The 19,531-nt window shown below is 48.5% G+C and overlaps 1 protein-coding gene across 8 annotated transcripts in view; it reads right to left on the bottom strand.

The window, feature by feature from the left end:
• CHST11 (carbohydrate sulfotransferase 11) overlaps positions 1-18,097 on the bottom strand; it is a 284,429-nt gene extending 266,332 nt beyond the window's left edge. For 2 of the 8 annotated variants that reach the window (XM_089921199.1, XM_089921200.1), the window contains exon 1: positions 8,125-11,398. In XM_089921199.1, the coding sequence (XP_089777325.1) occupies positions 8,125-8,245 (121 nt within the window). In that variant the 5' untranslated portion in view covers positions 8,246-11,398. The other 6 variants (XM_022599894.3, XM_022599895.3, XM_022599896.3 and 3 more) reach the window with 6 other exon arrangements.
• Between the last annotated feature and the right edge of the window lie 1,434 nt (positions 18,098-19,531).

The raw sequence follows: 19,531 nt of genomic DNA, 5'->3' as shown, positions 1-19,531 counted from the left end.
AACAACTGCAGTCCAGCTCAAATGTTCTTCCTCTGTGAAGTTCCCTGACCTCCTCTAAACTAATTACTCCTCTTTTTCTAGAGGCCCAGAGCCGTTATTACAAAGCTTTACAGCTCACAATTATGGGTCTGTCACCACTCGCTAAATTGCAAGTTATCTGAAAGCAGGAACTAAGTCTTATTTAGATTTGTCTCTGTAGTCAGATGAATGTTTGGTCAATAAATGTTTGAGCGAAGGATGGAGGGGTGGAGAGATGTCAGCCTGTTCACACTGGATTAACAGTAATTATTCACTTCAACTGAGATTTAACTGTAAATGCGTATCAATTTTGAGAACTGCTAACAATAAAATCTGAGTTGGGAGAAACAGTCTTAGGAATAGTCTCAGCAGTCAACTGCAAAGCTGTTGATGGTTTTAGCCTTGAAACGCTTTCTTCTAACAAAATTTTACTCAGAACCCCAAAATATAAAAGAGGCACAGAGCCACTCTGAGGAGGGTGGGGTTCTGGAACCCTCCTTGACATTAAGTTATCTGCTCTGGACCCTCTGGGGCTGAAGCAACTGTTTAAAAACTGCCAACGTTGACATCCGTTAGTAACAGGTGAGAGGGTCCCCAGAAGCGAGTGGAAGACCAGGACCAGAAGCCCTGTTTCCTGACCCCTCACCCAGTGCCCTTTCTACTTAACTGCACCTCCTCTTACAGTCAGGGTTACCCTTGTTTTAGAACAAATCAAACCCTCAGCTATGGCAGCCAAGGCTTACATGCTGAGAACTCAGTGCTCTGAATTCATGGCTCTTTTATTTCCTATGAAAATAAAGGAGGAATGTCGCTGTGACTTTCCAATGACAACATCCTTCACGTTGCTTGAATCCCACTTTCAGGAAGGCACTTGCTATCGGACCTATATTTATTTTTGAATACTCAATTTGCTTTTACAGACACAGGAAACAAACGTCTGCACAAGCCTCAAAAGAATTCTTTCCAGAATCCTGTAGAAAAGAACCCTGAACCACTCCCCTCCTGAATTAAATGGATTATCCTAAAATGGGCAAGGCCACCATTACTACTTAATATTTTTAAGCACATAATTGTCTTTCATAGGATGGCCCACACTCTCCCAATAAAAGCTGTTTTATCACAGGTGACTAAAAAATTGCCTGTTCAGTTTCTGATTTCAAACCTGTATTTCTATTTTTGAACAGCAAAATTATACAGAGAGCCCTACATACCGTAAAACCTTGGCTCTTCTTAAAGGATTCACAACCTACCTCTTCCATTTTCAAAATAATCTCCATTCCAGTACTTTGGCATAGACTCCCAATAATAAGTACTGCCTTAATTAGACCTTCCAATCCCTAATCCCTAAATCCTTACAAGTCTGCAAGTGTAAATCCCAAAACCACGGTAGCTTACACAGCCACATGCCCCATTAAAAAAGGGCTGCACGTCTGTAATGACATTGTCTTGCTTTTTCTTTCTTTTTTTTTTTTTTTTTTAATTAAGCATTTGGGAGAGTTCTCCCTGTGGGTTGTTATTTTATGGGGAAAAAAAGGAGATCAAAGGTGATGAGATACCGCAACGAGGAAACCAGCTCTGAGGATATTTACCAATGGATGTCAAGTGCCACTGGCTAGCAGAGAAAATGAAGGGGGCCCTCAGTTTTCTACCAAGCACAATGACCCCCAGAAGTGATTCTGAAAGCGAGAGATGGCTTCTTCTGTGGTGCAAGAGCTCTACAGTTAACCCATCCTCTCTCCCACAGTCCAGGAGTGGGGACTCAAAAGAGGCAGCCTTTTGATATGAAGATTACACAGGGCAGCATCTTTCAGGGAGACAAAGAGATCAGACCCCACACACAGCGCACAGGGCGGGTCTCTACGGGGCCCTAAAGCCTGGGGTCTTGGTTCCCAGGAGGAAGGGTATGACTTTGGTCCAGCCTACACTGCTCATCTCCAGGGCAGCCCACAGCCGCAACCTGACGACCCCAGACAGACCCAAGAGCTCACACTGAAGCAAGAAATTCTCCGCCCCGCAACTATTTACACACTTTCCCTTTCTCCTGCCACTTCTCCCAGGGCCCTCCCAGGGTGAACTGAGGGCACCATTAGCAACTAACTGAGACTGAAACGTAACCTCTTCCATGGCCTCTGATTTCGGCAGGAGCAATGCAAACAGTGGAGTTTTCAATCCCGTCCCAGAGCGCTTTTAAGCTATTACTTATTTTGCACTTTAGACATTCATGAATAATCTTCTTCCACCCCTCCCCCATTAAATAATAATAATAGAAACTCTTTCAAAATGGCTCCAAGTTCATTTTGAGAAAGTGAGTTGAAAACCTCTGCCCTTCTAATGAAACAAGAGAGCTTCATTCAAACAACCAATCGAAAAACGGGCGGAAGACCTAAACAGACATTTCTTCAAAGAAGAGTTTCATTCAATTGAACTTAAATTTCATCATCTGAAAAACAGGAGACCCTAAACCTTCTATAGCTCCTGGTTCCCAAGAATAAAATTCAAATTTCAGAACCTTCAGAGCCCTCCAGGTTGGTGGCCGACCCACCTCTCCAGCCTGGAGCTTCTTGTGTCCCCAGACATGGCTCTCCTTCCCACCTCACCCTGGTTCTGGCAGGTACCCTCACCTGAAGTGTCTGTTCTCTCCTCTTAAATCCCCCCAGCAAATCTCCACTCATCCTTCAGGGTCCAGTGCAAAAACAGCACCTCTCCTGTGAAGTCTTCCTCAACACCCCTCTCTAAATCAATCACCCCTCCCTTCCTTAGCTGTTTCTCTCTCTCTTTGTAACCCCAATCACATTTGGCCCCATTAGACAGTTAATCATGTGTGCTTCTGTCCACCTCGATAGGATGATTCTTCCTTGGGCCAGTCTCTGCATGCAAACGTCTGCTTTAGAACCCACTGATTAGCTAACAAGACTTTGAAGATGCCTTAGAGGCCTGAAATTACTTCAGCTATACATATGCGACTCCACAACGTATTTCTCTTATTTAACACCTAGAGTCCTAAGAGAATCAATAGTCTTCCCAAAGGGTACAGCTTAAACCCAGGAAGGAAAACATCCCCTTAAAAAAGGAGGGAAGGGGCAAAAAAAAAAGAGAAAAAAGTAAACAAAAAAACTTAAATCCAATGCATAGAAAGTTCTCCAACACTTCAGAGCTACACTATTCAGTATGGAGCACTTGAAATGTGGTGAATCTGAACTGAGATGTGCTGTAAATGTAAAATATACACTGAGTTTCTGAAGACTTGGTACAAAAAAAGAAATGCAAAGTATCTCAATAATTTTTAACATGTATTGCCTCTTAAAATGATACTACTTTATTTGTTTGTTTGTTTATGGTTGCGTTGGGTCTTCATTGCTGTGTGCGGGCTCTCTCTAGTTGCAGCGAGCAGGGGCTACTCTTCATTGCGGTGTGTGGGCTTCTTGTTGCGGTGGCTTCTCATTGCACCGGCTTCTCTTGCTGCGGAGCATGGGCTCTAGAGCGCAGGCTCAGCAGTCATGGTGCGCGGGCTTGGTTGCTCCGCGGCACGTGGGATCTTCCCAGACCAGCGATCGATCCAGTGTCCACTGCATTGGCGGGCGGATTCCTAACCACTGCGCCACCAGGGAAGTCCCAGTACTATCTTAGATATTAATTTCACCTGTTACTTCTTACCTTTTTAATGCAACTACTAGAAAGTTTAGAGTGACATATGCAGCTACCAGCATCTTCTATGGGGCAGCGCTGCGCTAGCAGGGTACTCCGAGCTGAATCTGCAGATCCCGGCACACGCTGCTTACAGCGTTATCATAACCGTAACTTTGAGAACTGTTCACTTTTTGGCTGTGTCTACATCTAACCAGGGTGTTAAGTGATGTGCTCTTTGCTCTCTTACCTGGCAGCTCATTGTAGAATCAAAGTGGAAATCAAATCCGCAGTGAAATTGCTGAAAATTCCATACCTGCCGTCCCAATGAAGGATTTTCTTCTTGGCCACCAATTCCTATCAATGTATTCGTCCTTTCAATCAATATTCACTAAGTGACTACTGCTATGGTCTAAATGTTTGTGTCCCCCCAAAATTCATACTGTGAAAACCTAATGCCCAAGGTGATAGTATTAGGAGGTGTGGCCTTTAGGAGGTGGTTAGGTCATGAGGGCAGAGCTCTCATGAATGGGATTAGTGCCCTTCAAAAAAAGTCCCCAGACTGCTCCCTCACCGCTTCCACCCTGTGGAGATACAATGAGAGGTCAAATGTCTGTTGTTTATAAGCCACCCAGTCAGTGGGATTTTGTTGCAGCAGCCCAAACAGAGTAAGACAACTACTATTACCAGGCTCTATTCTAGGTGCTGGGACACTGTGGCACACAAGACATGGCCTGCTCTTGACGGGCCAATACATCAGTGCACGTAATGACAGAGGTGTGCACATAGGAAGTACTACCCTGGGACACAGGGGAAGGACACCCATCTGCTTACCTGGCCAAGAGGAGATGGGTGTTGGTTTCACACAGGAGGTAACATATGAACTGGAATTTTACCTCAAGACACAACCAAGTTGAAGAGAGGTGAGTGTCATCTGAACACAGGTGATAGCACTGGCCCCAACAGGGGATGTGCTCACCCAGAATAGAGTGTAGGTAAGAAGAGAAGGGGCTATCACTGAATGCCCCACAGAGAATCTACAGCTGTGCTTAAGGCCCTTATAAAATAATTACTTCTTGACCTAATTACCTAAAACCAAGAACATGTAGATGAGATACACTGGTGAGGTGAAGAGAATAGTCTCCAGTGTCAGTTAGACCTAAGCCAGGATCTTGTCCCAACTTTCCAGCTCTATGACCTCAGGCAAGCTTCTTAACCTCTCAAAGCCTCAGTTTCCTCATCTGTACAATGGGATTGGTAAACGCCCACCTCACCAGGTTGTGGTGAAGAGTAAATGTGATTATCCAAGTACAGCAGTTGGCATACTGTCTGATACATAGTATCACTAAGTGATCATCTCATTAGTGTTATTTTTAGTAAAGCATCGCAACATATGGAATCTAAATAAGGATTTCCCAACTACTGATATTCTGGGCTGGAGTATTCCTTGTGGGAGGCTGTGCTGTGTGTTATAGGATGTTTAGCAGCATCCCTGGCCTCTACCCACTAGATGCCAGTAGGACCCACCTCCCCAGCTGTGACAACCAAATTGTCTCCAGACACTGCCGAATGTCCCTGCACTGGGGAGGAGAAGGGAGCAAAACTGTCCCCAGTTGAGAACCACTGGTCTAAATCAGTTAGATGAGGTGGGAAGTTCATCCAGAGCGCCACGTGCTTAAAAAGATAAAGTTCGGGGCTTCCCTGGTGGCTCAGTGGTTGGGGGTCTGCCTGCCGATGCAGGGGACACGGGTTCGTGCCCCGGTCCGGGAGGATCCCACATGCCGCGGAGCGGCTGGGCCCATGAGCCATGGCCACTGAGCCTGCGCATCCGGAGCCTGTGCTCCGCGGTGGGAGAGGCCACAACAGTGAGAGGCCCACGTACCACACACACACAAAAAAAAAGATAAAAGTTCTTATAAAGAACTGGGAGCACTGACAGACGCCCACCCTCCCTAAGCCCAGCAGGAACGGTCTGAGGGGTCAGAGGTGGAGCGGAAGAGCATAAGATAGGCCCTGTGTCTCAGGCTGAAGAACCCTGGGCCTCACGCAAATCAGGATTACAGTCTTTCGACTAAATTTCAGTACCTGCTCTGGTGATGACAGGCAGAAATGGGCCTCTGCCCCTGCTACGAGTGCCAGCCAGCAGAGGAAGCCCCACCAGGCCTGCAGTTAAGCGGGGGGGGGCGGTGACTGGCCCCTGTGCAAGAAGAACTCAGAAAGTCCTAGTCCGCATACCACAGGCTCAAATGTGGAGACCAAGGCCAGTCGGTCCTGGCCTGTGCGATGCACCCAACCACGGCTCCTGTAAGGGCTGCCATTCCTCAATAGCTAGTCTTCGGAAACGACTTTCATCCTCCTCTGAGTTCCGCTGCAGAAATGGCACTGACGGGTGCCCTGTGTTGTATTTTTTCAAGTGCCACTTCTTAAAGCTAACGGGAACCTGAGGGGTAATTTATGTGCATGATTGGGGGTGGGGGGGAAGCTATGGCCTTTGCATTCAGCATGGAACTGCAAGCTGATTTTTCACCAGATAAACTCAGCTTTTGCAAAACACTACACAGAGGCACAGCTAAGCTTTGGCCTTGGCATGGGAGGTGCGACAGCACAGCAGACGGAGGGTCAGGGCTTCCAGAAAGACGATATCATAGGAGCCTAGACGGAGGACCCTTTTGGTAAACCTCACAGGGTAGGTCACACCTACGAAACGGATAAACATTAAAACATTTGCTCAGGATTCCAGCAGAATGAAACACAACAGCGTTGTTGTCAACACAAAGATTAAAATCTTAGAATGAGGAAACACAGTGCATTTATTTTAACAATGTGCATACACTGGTTTTGCGTCCATTTTCAATGTATTTTCACATCTCATTTCTCATTTAATCCTCACCACCACCGCGGAAGAGAGATAATATTACTACCTTCCCTTGGCAAACGAGGAGAGCAAATCTCTTGCGTTTGTGACTCGTATTCAATCAATTATTAAGCCCCTACAATGAGCCAGGCACCCTCCCAAGTCATCGAATGTGGCCAGGTACTACACCAGATGTCGCTGAAGCGTGTAGGGTCTTGAGGTATTTCTCCAGGAGGAGTATCATTGGCCCTTGGTTAGGATGACTATCTATCTGATGGGCACAAAGATCCCACCCTGTGCGAGATGTCTAGCATCCCTTGGCCCTGCCCACTAAATTGATGTCCTCAATCCTTGGGACAAACAAGCACGGTGAGACACATTTCCAAATGTGGGGGCCAGAGGGGAGCCCCCAACTGAGAGCCCCTACTAGACCTTCACAGCAACAGTCAGACAGCCATGGTTTAACTCTCATGTCATCAGTTCCTCTCTGTGTGACCTCAGTCTCCCCACCTCGCCTTGTAAAACGGTGATTATAATAGGTGAACCTTGTAAGATTCCTGTAAGGAATAATACATGTTAAGCACCTGACCCACGTCAGCCTCCAGGAAATAATACCCAATAGATATCTGAATTTCTTTGTCAGCTCATCCCCCTTATACCCTCATCTCCTTCATTCTTTTTTTTTTTTTTTTTTTTTTTTTTTTTTGCGGTACGTGGGCCTCTCACAGTTGTGGCCTCTCCCGTTGCGGAGCACAGGCTCCGGACGCGCAAGCTCAGCGGCTATGGCTCACGGGCCCAGCCGCTCCGCAGCATGTGGGATCTTCCCGGCCCGGGGCACGAACACGCGTCCCCTGCAGCGGCAGGCGGACTCTCAACCACTGCGCCACCCGGGAAGCCCTCCTTCATTCTTAAAACCCCCTTCTCAGGGAGCCTCCCCTGACTGCTCCATTTAAAAGTGCAGTCCCCTCACTGCTTCCATTTCACATCCTCCTTCCCGGCTTTATTTTTTCTCTGCAGCACTTGTCACCATCAAACATACTCTACGGTTTAAACATGCATTTGTTTACGTCTCCGTCCATTGAAGGTACCATGAGAACATGAACCATGTCTGTTCGGGTCCCTGCTGTATCTCCAGCACCGAGCACAGAGCCTAACTCTTAACAAGCATTCAACAAAAATATCTTGAGTGATGTCGAATGGATACAGTGGATAGCCAGGGCCTGAACGCTGGTCCTGGGCTGCAAATTCTGTGCTTTTTTTCACCATAGTGAACAATCATGAAGAACAGTATTGAAGGTAAAATACGTCAACCGTTAAGGAATGTAAAGTGTTACAACACTACCTTAGAGGGGCCTTTGTGTTTTCCCTCTTCTGGGATCCTGTGAAGTTAACAGTTTCTAACAGAAACCCATCCACCAGCCTACTGCACTGGCGTTGCCTTTGTGGGGTTTTTTTCACAAGGCTTTTAAGATAAGCACTCAAGCCAGAGATTGATCAGGATTTCAACGCTTACATTACCGAGTTTCTTTATTTCTATCCATACCTATCTGAGTGGGACCTGAACTCCAGTGATATTGGAAATATCATTCCTGCCCATACTATGTACCCAAAGCCGAACTCGGACTCACCACTGCCAGAACGAGCTCCGGGTGAACACTGTATTACCCAAACTTGACTGTGGCAGGTCTGACAATCAGCAACTATATTCAAGACCAGTTTGCACCTGGGGTCCCAAAGTCCAGGGGACATTTGATCTAGCACAAAGGCGCCTGGGAAGGAAACATCAGGCCTTCCATTTTCATTGACTCTAGAAAAAGAAATTTAATGTTAAAAATATGAATTCATGTTAAATATTAATCAAAACAAACACCCCCATCTCACCTGTCATACCAAGTTACATGCCATTTATGAAACTCAGGCATCCTGAGGAGGGAGAAGGAAGAAGGACAAATGAACTCAGTCATCCCACTGCTCTCAGAATATTTTGATGGATCACCATTTACAACTGAATCATAAGTAGATTTACAGATTATATTATCTACTTTCACCTAAACTAATCCTCATAAAACGGAATAGAGGCTTAAAGAGATCCCAGTCAAGAAACTACAGCCTGGAGGGCGTTCCCTGGCAGTCCAGTGGTTAGGACGCGGTGCTTTCACTGCCGGGGCGCAGGTTCAATCCCTGATCAAGGAACTAAGATCCCGCAAGCCGCTCGGCGTGGCCAAATTAAAAAAAAAAAAAAGAAAAGAAAGAAACTACAGCTTGGAGATAATACTCATAACGCACATACACAGGAAAATGGCATTCCTCTCTCTCCCAGAGTCTTGTATACCATATCACAAGGCAAAAAGGACGAGAGGGCTTCCCTGGTGGCGCAGTGGCTGAGAGTCCACCTGCCGATGCAGGGGACGTGGGTTCGTGCCCCGGTCCGGGAAGATCCCACATGGTGCGGAGCGGCTGGGCCCGTGAGCTATGGCCGCTAGCCTGCGCGTCCGGAGCCTGTGCTCCGCAACGGGAGAGACCACAACAGTGAGAGGCCCGCGTACCGCAAAAAAAAAAAGAAACAAAGAAAAAGGATGAGAGACTTGGAGTTGACTGGGAGTTAGATAACAGAATTTCCCAGATGGTGATGAACATGTGGATTTACGATCACTATTGTTAGAAACTTAGAAATATCCTTATCCTACCTATTTAGATAATGGGAGTGATATGTATACACTTGCTATAAACAAAACATGTGGGGGATGGCTGCTCACATACGTTTTACCAATAGGGTGTGGTGAGTACTCTGGATGTCGGCTCACCATCCATTCCACCCTCTTCCAGAAGGTCTTTCTATACCACAGAGGCTACTGATTTAAAAGCTGTGTTTCCCAGGCTTCCTTGAAGCTAGGGTTCTGAATGTGAGTTTGACTCCCCCAGATAGAAGCACTCACTTCAGATTTAGAAAGGGGCCATGAGTAAGAGGCCACCTTCCTGCCTTTTGGGTTGTTTCCACCCTCCCGGTGATGGGGGTGTGAGGGTTTTTTCTGCAACAGCATGGAAGGGACCACTCTCTGGCCTTCCGGGTGTCGAGAGGTGGCTGCAGTGGGGAAGCATCCCGATTCTGGAATTGAGATCTCTGATCCCAGGTTCTCAGTGTCGTTAGTTTGTTCTTGGATTCAGTAGTTCCAGAGACAGTCTCAGAGGTGGTAGCACACTTAGTAGGTCAGTTTTTTTGAGCAGCCATGCCAATATATGTTTGCCCATATGTTATTACATATACTGTTACTATTAGCTGAGACTCATTCACGGAGGTCCAGCCGACAGCCCTATGTCTCCAGCCTTCCCAACAATTTGGTAAGGACCAGATTCCCTCCATTAAATACTTTTCTGCTTAAAATACCTAGACCACTTTCTAGTTCCCGCCCCGAAGCCTGACTGAATCCTAGCAAACCAGGAGCAAAGAAGTTTGGGAGACAAATAAAACAGATCGCACCAGAAGCTATCTGGATACAGCAAACCAACCTGGCTCTTCCCTCTGGGCCGTATGCATATTGGTGAGGTGGGCAAGGGGGCAGAAGAGACGTCTTTGCCAATCACTTATTTACACTTTAAATGTTTCCTAAGCACGTCTGGGCCAACCTTAGAAGCTATAAAGAGGAACCTGGTAGACGTTCCTCAAAATGTGGAGATGTACAAGTAAACAAACAACTACCACCCATTTCTAAAAGGGCTAGAGAAGAGAAATGACGAAGGCCATGGGAGTTCAGTGGCCTGGAAAGAAAGTAAAAATCCACATCGGTGACATTTTCCTCAAGAAACATCACGATGCCTATTTCTCTGTGAACTTCCAGGTTTGAGCTCCACGTGAAATAACTCACTCCCCCGCGTCCCCATTCTGACTCTTACCAACCTCATCAGTTAACCAGAGAGAGATGCTAACTGCAAGCCCTGAGGCTCTGAAAATAGGTGCAAATTTCCCAAGCACAGCAGAAAAGACTCAGAGGCCTGCATGCCGGCAAAGCCTGTATGAAGCAGGTGATCAGGGCTTATCAGGTACCTCCAGGCTCTCAGTTGCAGCCTGAGTGCCATTTTTCATCACCTTACTGAGGTTATGGAGTGCACCAAGGTTTACAAAAAGTACTTTCACAATTTACAGAGGTGGGTCCGAAGCCATCAACTGTAAGACACTGTCACTTTATGTTCCTCCGAGAAAATAAAAGGCTCTCCGTTAAAGGTCAGCACAGTACTAAGATACTATCAGTTACAGCACATCAAATTTCATAAAAAGGAAAACGTGGGGAAAAAATGAGTGTTTTAGAATTGATAAAATATAATAATTCAGAGGGTTAGGCAGAGAGGGGAATGCCCGCCCACACTAGGACCTGGGTCTTTCGCTCCCAAATCATCAATCCATTCAATCTCTACTTTTCCTGAGTGCTTCCATAAGTCAGGGGCTGTTGATGGCTGTTCTTAACTACGAAAGCCGTGAATCACACCCTGAACATTTTAAGAATTTCCCAACACAAGCTCAGTTAAAATTCCTGTCAAATCTTTTTTTTTTTTTTTCTGATTTGTACATTACTGCTTTAAAAAATTGACAACGGGGTGGTCTAGTTTGGGGGGCGGGAGTGGAGGGGAAGTGGGGTTTACATGGTAACCACTTCACCCAAGTGCACCCAAGGGCTGCTGAAGATAAACACAGAAGCGCACGCAAGAGGCCTCGGCTCGTCCACCCCTGTTGTGCCCCCTCCCCCAAGAATCCTCGGCCCAAACTCTCCCAGGGCTTCCCATGCTGTCCCCAGTCACGGCCAAGGCCCAGGCCCACACACACAGTCTCTCTCCACCTCCTAGTCTTAGCTCCTTCCTCCCTCTGCTCCAGACACTCAGAGCTGCCTGTCAGGCACGGTTCTGCCGCAGGGAACAGACCTGTGCTGCTCTCTCCCTGGAACATTCTGCCTGGGACTGGGCGGACACGTGGCCAGCTCCTTCACTTCCTCCCCGTCTCTGTGGTCCAGTCGTCTTGTCAGCGACATCCCGCAACGACCTCTGTATTACATTGCAAGCCTGGCCTCTCACATCCCTCATTCACCTCCCCTGCTTTTTCTCTCTTCACACCATCTGACGTGGCACCTATGTGACTTCTGCATTTCCTTAAAGCCTGCCTATCCCACTAGAATGTAAGTTTCATGAGGGCAAAAATAATGTTTCATTGTATCCCCAGTGCCTAGAGCAATGCCCCACACAGAGTAGAGGAGACAAAGAAAGAAAGAAAGGGCAACTCTACTCTCACTTTCTGATCAATCACATCTGGTGTGAGATGCATCAAATTACAAATTCCAGGAATTTTTAATGGACAGATCAGATTATTCAATGATCTCAGACGCAGAACTGCCTCCCTCTTCACCTGTGATAAAGATGGGGTCTCAAAAGTCAAGAGAAGAAAAACTAAAAAGTGAAAATGAGTATGTAAAACAACTTCTGTTTTGTCTCAGACTCTGACCTTACAAGCGGCTGTGACTTTCATGAAAGTCTTTCCACTCACCGTCCCCAGATTAAGAAGAGCTTTGTCCTTTTGGTGGATTTAAGAAGGGAAAGGGTGGTACCCGTGCTTGTAAGCCTTTGATTTCCTGTTTTTAAATGGCTGTTGCTCACAGAGCTCGTCTTAAGCAAAATGACTCTTCACCCAGATAAATACAAACAGCAGCCTCTGCTGGAGGGCGGATTCTCCCACCCCTCACCCATCAGAAATACCCCAACCGCTCTCCTTCTGGTGCCCAATCACCACTTTTGTTTCAGAGGCAACGAAATGAGGACTCCTGGACAGCGGCTATTACTGTGGAAGGAAACTGCCTAAGTGTATCTGTCTTATCTTTGTGCAACTATGAAACTCCCCATTGAGATGCAAACATTTAAACCACCAAGGGGAGACCCCATGCTAGAAACATCTTATCTTTCAGTCATTTAATGCTGTTTCCAGGATTTAAAACAGCGTCATATTTGAGACCTTCTTGACATCTTTTCAAAGGATAAAGATGTCAGATATAAAAGAACAGTCCCTATGAACTGGTATAACTCCAAATTCATTTCATGTATCAGCAAAAAGATTCTTTAAAATGAAATACATGCGGGGGGGGGAAAAAAAAAGGCATGATACCAGACTGACATCCTGCAAAGGGGTGGGGATGGAAGGTGAGAGGTATATGCAACTCTATAAATTTAAAAGTTTGTGGTTAAATTTTCTGTCTTTAAACTTAATAATTAGTCACCATAATGACCATAATGATGTATTTGTCTAAAATACATATTATCTATCAAACAAGGTACAAAATCCAGGATGTGATCTCAAATTTTTTTTAATATATATATACTATAATATACAGAAAAAAAGTACCCATTGCCTCTGGGTCGTAGATTAATGAATGATTGTTTTTCTTCTGTACTTCCTAAATTTTCTCAAATGAGCACATATTACGTTTATAATTAAATTAAAATTATAACACAAGAGCATTTCACATCCAATCTAATCAAGTGAACTACAAAGGGGTAACCCAAGAACTCTTTAAATAAAGGGTATAATCTTTCAATACATTCAAGCAAGGCAAAGAAATCCCAGGCGACAGTGAAAGTAAACATATCGCAAAAGGAAAAAAAAAAAAAGAGAGAGAGAGAGGAAGAGCAAGAGAGAAAAAAAGGCTTTCTCCGCAGGTTTCTCTCCTATGAACAGGAGCTTTCAAACAAAACCACAACCCTACGGAGTAACACAGAAGGAAGGTTCAGAGGATCTGTCTTCACAAATGCAGCCTGGCGGCCTCTCAGCTCTGCCTGGCCGGACACAGCTCCATCAGAGGCCAGCCATCTGGGGCAGGTATGGTCTCGGCAGGTATGCGAGCCACGTCAATGCTCAGGAGGCACTTTCACAGGACATGATCGCTGATGGACTCAAACCTGTGCAGAAACCACAGGCATGGAGCTCCATTCTCACCAACATCAGGAACGGTTCACGCCCACAGAAGGTGTCCCCTGCAGATAGGTTTCTGTAGGTCAGTGGCTAAATAAGGCCAAGCCTCCCCAGTACCCAGGACACCCAAGCAGTGTCTCACTGTCTCACACTTCAGGGCAGCAAATCTAGGCCATGGGGAATGCTCCTGTCTGGTGCATGATGAGCTTAAACCTGATCCATGACTCGGGGGATCTCAGAGGCCAGGAGGGCAGAGAAGTGTCCAGACCTTGTCCCCTGTGTTCCACACCCCTCCTAGAGAGACAGACTTACTGACTAGGTATTCTTGGCAAGGTTTAATGTAACCTTCCCAGAAACTGGAGAAGCAGGTCTCCTAGAGTCTAGCCACTTCATGCATTCATCCAGCAAATATTTTATTGAGAAACTACTACGTACCAGGCACTGTGCCAAACACTGGGGTTAGAATGGGGCCTAAAACCCAGTCCCTGCCCTAAGAGTATTAACTCAGTGTGTCAAAGCTCTAAAGAAAACTGCCTTTACCGACAAGGCCCGCTTCTGCTGAACCCTCCAACCAAATTAAAGATCAATTTCTCAAGTTTATATATTAGAAAAGTACAGGGGCTTCCCTGGTGGCACAGTGGTTGGGGGTCCACCTGCCGATGCAGGGGACACAGATTCGTGCCCCTGTCCGGGAAGATCCCACATGCCGCGGAGCGGCTGGGCCCGTAAGCCATGGCCGCTGAGCCTGCGCGTCCAGAGCCTGTGCTCCGGGGTGGGAGAGGCCGCAGCGGTGAGAGGCCGGCGTACCGCAAAAAAAAAAAAAAGAAAAGAAAAGTACAAAAGACAATGAACCCTAGATTAGAATCAGAGGGAGAGACAGCCAGCAACCCCTGCCAGCTGTCTCCTTTTATGCTTTCTCTCCCTCCTCACACATTCCAGGTATTCTCTAGCCATCAACGAAGCCAGGAATCCATTTCTTTTTTGAATACTACTTTTCTATTTCAGATAGAAATAGAAATAGCCCTCCTGCCAGAGGGCTCCAAATTTTTAGCAACACAATCTGTGCCATGCTGTGGTCCCTTCTGCCTCTCCCTGGGTGATCTGGAGAAACGGAAACTGCAGAGCCAGGCTAAAGGATCAGCTATCATTACCTAAATCCTTCGGAGAAGCAAAGATTAGCTAACTTTTAAGAAAATTCAAAGCGGTAGGAAAAAGATATAGCATCAGCTGTCATCAACAGTGTAGTTTAATAAAATGGGGGGGAGGGTAAATGTTTAATATGAATTTCAAAGCATATTTTTATGTCCCATTGACATTGACATGGAGTTTTCATGGAACCATATGTAATTCAAAATAAGGAAGACCTTTCGGGACTTCCCTGGCGGTCCCGCGGTTACGATTCCACGCTTCCACTGCAGGGGGCGCAGGTTCGATTCCCTGGTTGGGGAACTAAGATCCCACAAGGCCTGTCACGTGGCCAAAAAAGAAAAAAAGAATAAGGAAGACCTTTCAATTGAATTACCTGCAGTTCTACATTCAATAGAATGTATTGAAAGTAGTCTTTGCTATGGACTGGGGGAAAGTATCAGAAGAACATGTTCATATAGACACAAATAATCAACAAATGCTATTTTTGGGGGAGGAAGTGGAACCAGGAAGGGAAGCCAAGGTTGAGAGCAGAGGATCAAAGACAGAGGATCCTTATCAGCATAGCCTTGGAAAAGGTTCTGTCCCTGGTTCCAAAAGGCCAGACTGAAAGGAGCTAAAACCACTGCTTTCAAGTCAACTTAATGTTCCAACTGGAGCTGGAAATTTTCACAAAGTGCAAATTACAAGTTGGAAATTTCTTCCTGGTATCTCCGGCTAGACAGTTATTTCCTAATTCTCACAGAGGATAAGAAAAGCCCAGGATGCATGAAAACCATGGATAGTAGTAGTCTTTCTAGTTAGTATCTCACCAGACAACTAACAGGTACAGAGAAGTTAAAGTACATTCCTGCCAGAGACTAATATTCATCCCTGTTCCAGGCATTTCTGCAGAGAATTACCTGGCATGTTCGGTCCAGGCAAAACTTTAAGTGGCCTAAACACATCTGTAGTGTCTAGACCAAATCATTAGGCCCTTTGTTTAAACTGCTGGAGCCCCAGTGTATTTGTACACCACCCAGTCCCCAGCCCCACCCCCCTGCCCCGCCCCGGGGGAGTCTGGCCCGGGGTGGCGCTGTCTGTCTGGTCCTGCCCATCGCAACCATCGCCTGGCGGCCGGCAGGCAACCCAGGTCCATTTTTAAATTCCCTTAGAAGTTTCACAACCACCGGTTTGGGTGAGGAGACAAACACCGCTGTAGTTTGCTGACATGAAACTAAAAATACCCAGCTGCAAACAAAAGCCACCCTTTACAAGGCTGGCTTGGTGTCCTGAGGTTACATGTGGTAGTGCCAGGCCATACGACCATATTCTTGGCAAAGTGGCCGCCTTAACAACTGCTCCAGGCCCAGAGGGGCAGAGGGGCCATTCTGCCCTGAGCTGTCAAGGAATCCCGCACCGGGCAGCCCTGCCTGTTTGACGGAAAGAACAGCTTTATGCTGTCATCCAAATGCAGGCTAGAGGAATTCGGGGCTGCGTCTGGGTTAGATACACACTGAAAGAAGAATGCAGGAGGCAAAAAGAAAACACCAACCCTACAGCCCTGGAAGGAAATATGTTTGCACCTCCCTCCTTGCAATTATAAAACCAAGTTACTGCTGTGACTATACTGAGAAAGGCAACTCGGAGGCGTGAAAAATGGTTCTGGGAGCCGATGTGGCCCACTGGGAGCCTGCTGGGGGCTAGGGGTGGAGGACCATGGCTCCACGGGGAGACTCCCGTTACCTCGGAAGCTTCTTTGTAAGGTTTTACCTGTTGGGCTCCAGAGCGGAGCTGCGAACCCGGAGCCGCCACGGTCGAGGTCGTCCCTCCCTCCCCAGGTCTCAAACTTTCCTTCGCGCCCCTCGGAAGGGGCAAGCCTTGTCCCTCCCCGAATCCAGATTTCAGGTGTGGAACTTGTCTAAGCCACCGGGGACTGCGGGGAGGGGGCTCATTCCCACACGGCCCGGCGGGGCTCCGGATGCTCGGAACGCAGGAGGGGGGGATGCAACCTGACGGTCAGCCCAGGACCCGACCAAAGTTTCCTCCCAAACTGCGGTGGCGCGCGCGACCCAGGAGCTCTGAGTCCCGCAGCACAGGGTCGGGAGCGGGGTTGCGGAGCGGGGTTGCGGGGCGGGAGCAGGCCCCGGGGCACAAGCCGCAAGGTCAAGGCGGAGCCGGAGCCGAGCCCCGGGGCAAACAGCTGTCGCCGGACCCCATCCGCAGCCCGGTGGAGGGGCAGTGCCGGGCACCCAACCTCTCCCTACACCTGCTCAGCGCGGTGCCGAGCCCCGGACACGTGGGAGCCTAGCCCCGGGCTCCCCAGCTCGCGGCGGGGACTGGCAACCTCGCCGGGGCGCGCACCCTTCGCCCCCGGTCCCCCCAACCAGGAAGAGGCAGCGCGCTGGGGCGCCGGGCGGCTGGCTCCCGGCGCCTCTTTCATCCTCGGACCTCGGCAGAAGCCAGGAGGGAGTTTCGTTCTCTTCAAACCGACCCTCCACCCTCAGCAGCTTCCCAAAACCTCTACCTTGCCCTGCTACCTCGCAGACAGACGGACAAGAGACACAAAGAAGAAAACAAAACAAAACAAAACTACCGCCCCTCGGGTCTCATCCTCCAGCCTGGAGCCGGGAGGACGAAGAAGAGAGCGCACATCCTTCCTCCTCCTCCCCATCCGACTCGGGTATCCGGGCCGACTCGGTCAGCAAGGAACCCCGAGGTGGCCCATAGAGAAGAGGTAAGGTTGGAAGAGGCAGAAACCAGGCGGAGCGAGCGAGGAAGCAAAAGCGCGAGAGAGCAGAAAATAGCCAACAAAACCACGCTAACGCGCCCCCTACCTGGGTGCAACATACTTTGGAAATAGAAGATAACCAGGATAAAGGATCCCAAGCAAGTGGCCAGCACCATCCGGCAAATTCTGTTCATCCTCATCACTTCCAGCAGCCCCGGCTTCATGGCTTTGTCCTGGTTGCGGGGACCCGGGCGTCCGGGAGGCGCGCCCGGAGCGCAGGAGCGGGAAACCCGCCGCGCGGAGCGGAGCCCGGGAGGCGCAGGGCAGGGCTGGGCAGGGTTCGCAGGGAGGATAGGGTTGGCTTCACGGCCGCTCTCGGAGCCCCCAGCCCCGGGCAGGGGTGTGGAAGGCGCCGGAGTTGCTCTGGAAGTGCTGAGATGCGTGGACCCGCCGGCTGCGCGCTCTTGCTCCTCCCGCTGCTCCTCCTCGCCTCTCCGCCGCCGCCTCCGCCCCCGCCAGCAGCCGCCGCTGCCTCCTGGCGGGCCGGGCGGCTGGGGGGCGAGCGGTGGTGGTGCCGCCGCCGCTGCCGCTTTTCTGGCCGCTGTGGCTGTCGGACGGGCCCCCTCCCTCCTCTCCAAAGGCTACTTCATTGCGCTCCAAAGATCCACATATTCCGGGGCTGGGTTTTACCAAATGCAACTCACAGCCCCCGGCGAGGGGAGGGCGCCTGCGGAGAGCCGGGCGGAGGGAGGGACCCGAGCGCCGGGGCGGAGCGTCGCGCTCCCCCCGCCCCTACCCGGGATTTGGTCGCGTCCAGCTGTTTCCCGGGGAGCGCGGAGTGCGCGCCGCGCTCCCGCAGGGTCCCAAAAGCCCTCAGTCCCCGCCGGGCCGGCCGCAATGTGGAGGTTGTGTGTCAGCGTTTCTATGACAAAACCCGGAGGAAAAAAATACGAATAAAATCGCCTCGGTGCTGCCACCCCCTCCTGCCGGCCTGTGAAGACGGAGGTGGCGGGGTGCGGGTCGGGCACTGGAAGCGCGAAGGGGTCTGGCGGTACGCGATAATTTAAAATCCCTGGGCAAGGTAGCCGGGAAGTTGTCCCCAGCCCCCAGGGAGCAAGTGCCCTTTTCCCGAGTCTCAGAATAGGGTGGTTTGGGGGGGGGGTTGTTTTGTTTTTTGGGGTTTTGTTTATTTTGTTTTTTCTTTCCAACGACAGCCCACCACGAGCGACGTTTTGGAAAGGGATTAAAGACGTCTGACTTCAGGTCAAGGTTAGGAAAACTGCATAATTCTCAGGGGTCAGGAGACAGCTGAGCTTTCCCCGGGATTTATGCAGTCTGACACTCACCCCACCTCAACAGGGCAAAAGGGGATTTGGGGATTTTCGAAGTCTGATTTCGCAAAGGGTAGAGCTCCCTCCAAATCCTCCAAAGGGCAGAGTCTTAGCAGGGTGGACGGGAGAGGATGCCCCCACTAAGTCACTCCTCCCAGTACAACCAACTGCTGGAAAAAAACCAAGCCCGCCTTAGCGTTGGCAGGTAAATGGAAAGATGGCGTTGCTTTCTTGTATTGACTGAAGTGATTTAAAAATTCCAGTTCCATGTGTTTAGATTGTTTAGCAGTCAAGCTGGATGCAGGTAAACAGTGCAGAGATCACTGTCTCACCTACCTAGCACTAGCTGGAGAAAATTGGTTCCTATAGTCCACTTATCAAACTACCTAGAATGGAAGATCTAAAGGGTTATTTAAATTCCAACAATAATATATACCAGGAAAAAAAGTTACTGTAAAGACTACAATAAGTTTTGCGCATATTATCAAATCTTTACTACTATTAACACAATTAGTGATGAAATAAGATAATGGGTCTTCCTATACCTCTCACACAGCAGGCATTTGATACTTATTGAATCTGAATGTAATGGGCCTTATCCTCCTCTCAATACATCAGAGACACAATTTGCAAACAGATACATGCAGCCAAAACCACCTCGACAACCTCGGTTCCCTTCCCCGCAAAGTCTTCCTCCAGCAGTTGCTAAGCAGGGAAAGTAACAAAGTCAGCAGCCTTGCCTTTGATTACAGAAGACAATCAATTATAGCACAATATGTAGCCGGTTTGTACTGTATTAATTTGTGCTCACTTGTGAATGAGCTGCTTACTATAGGCAGCCGAGCTGAACAAGATCCAGTACAAAGTCATTCTCTAGTGATTCCCCCCACAGGAGATCAGGGATG

Source organism: Delphinapterus leucas, chromosome 11 (genome assembly GCF_059928025.1).
Source record: "Delphinapterus leucas isolate spDelLeu-1000000601 "Yukka" chromosome 11, BTC_Dleu_Yukka2, whole genome shotgun sequence".
Lineage (NCBI taxonomy): Eukaryota > Metazoa > Chordata > Mammalia > Artiodactyla > Monodontidae > Delphinapterus > Delphinapterus leucas.
The sequence above is the reverse complement of the archived record's forward strand: the minus strand, read 5'-3'. Positions and strand labels throughout refer to the sequence as shown.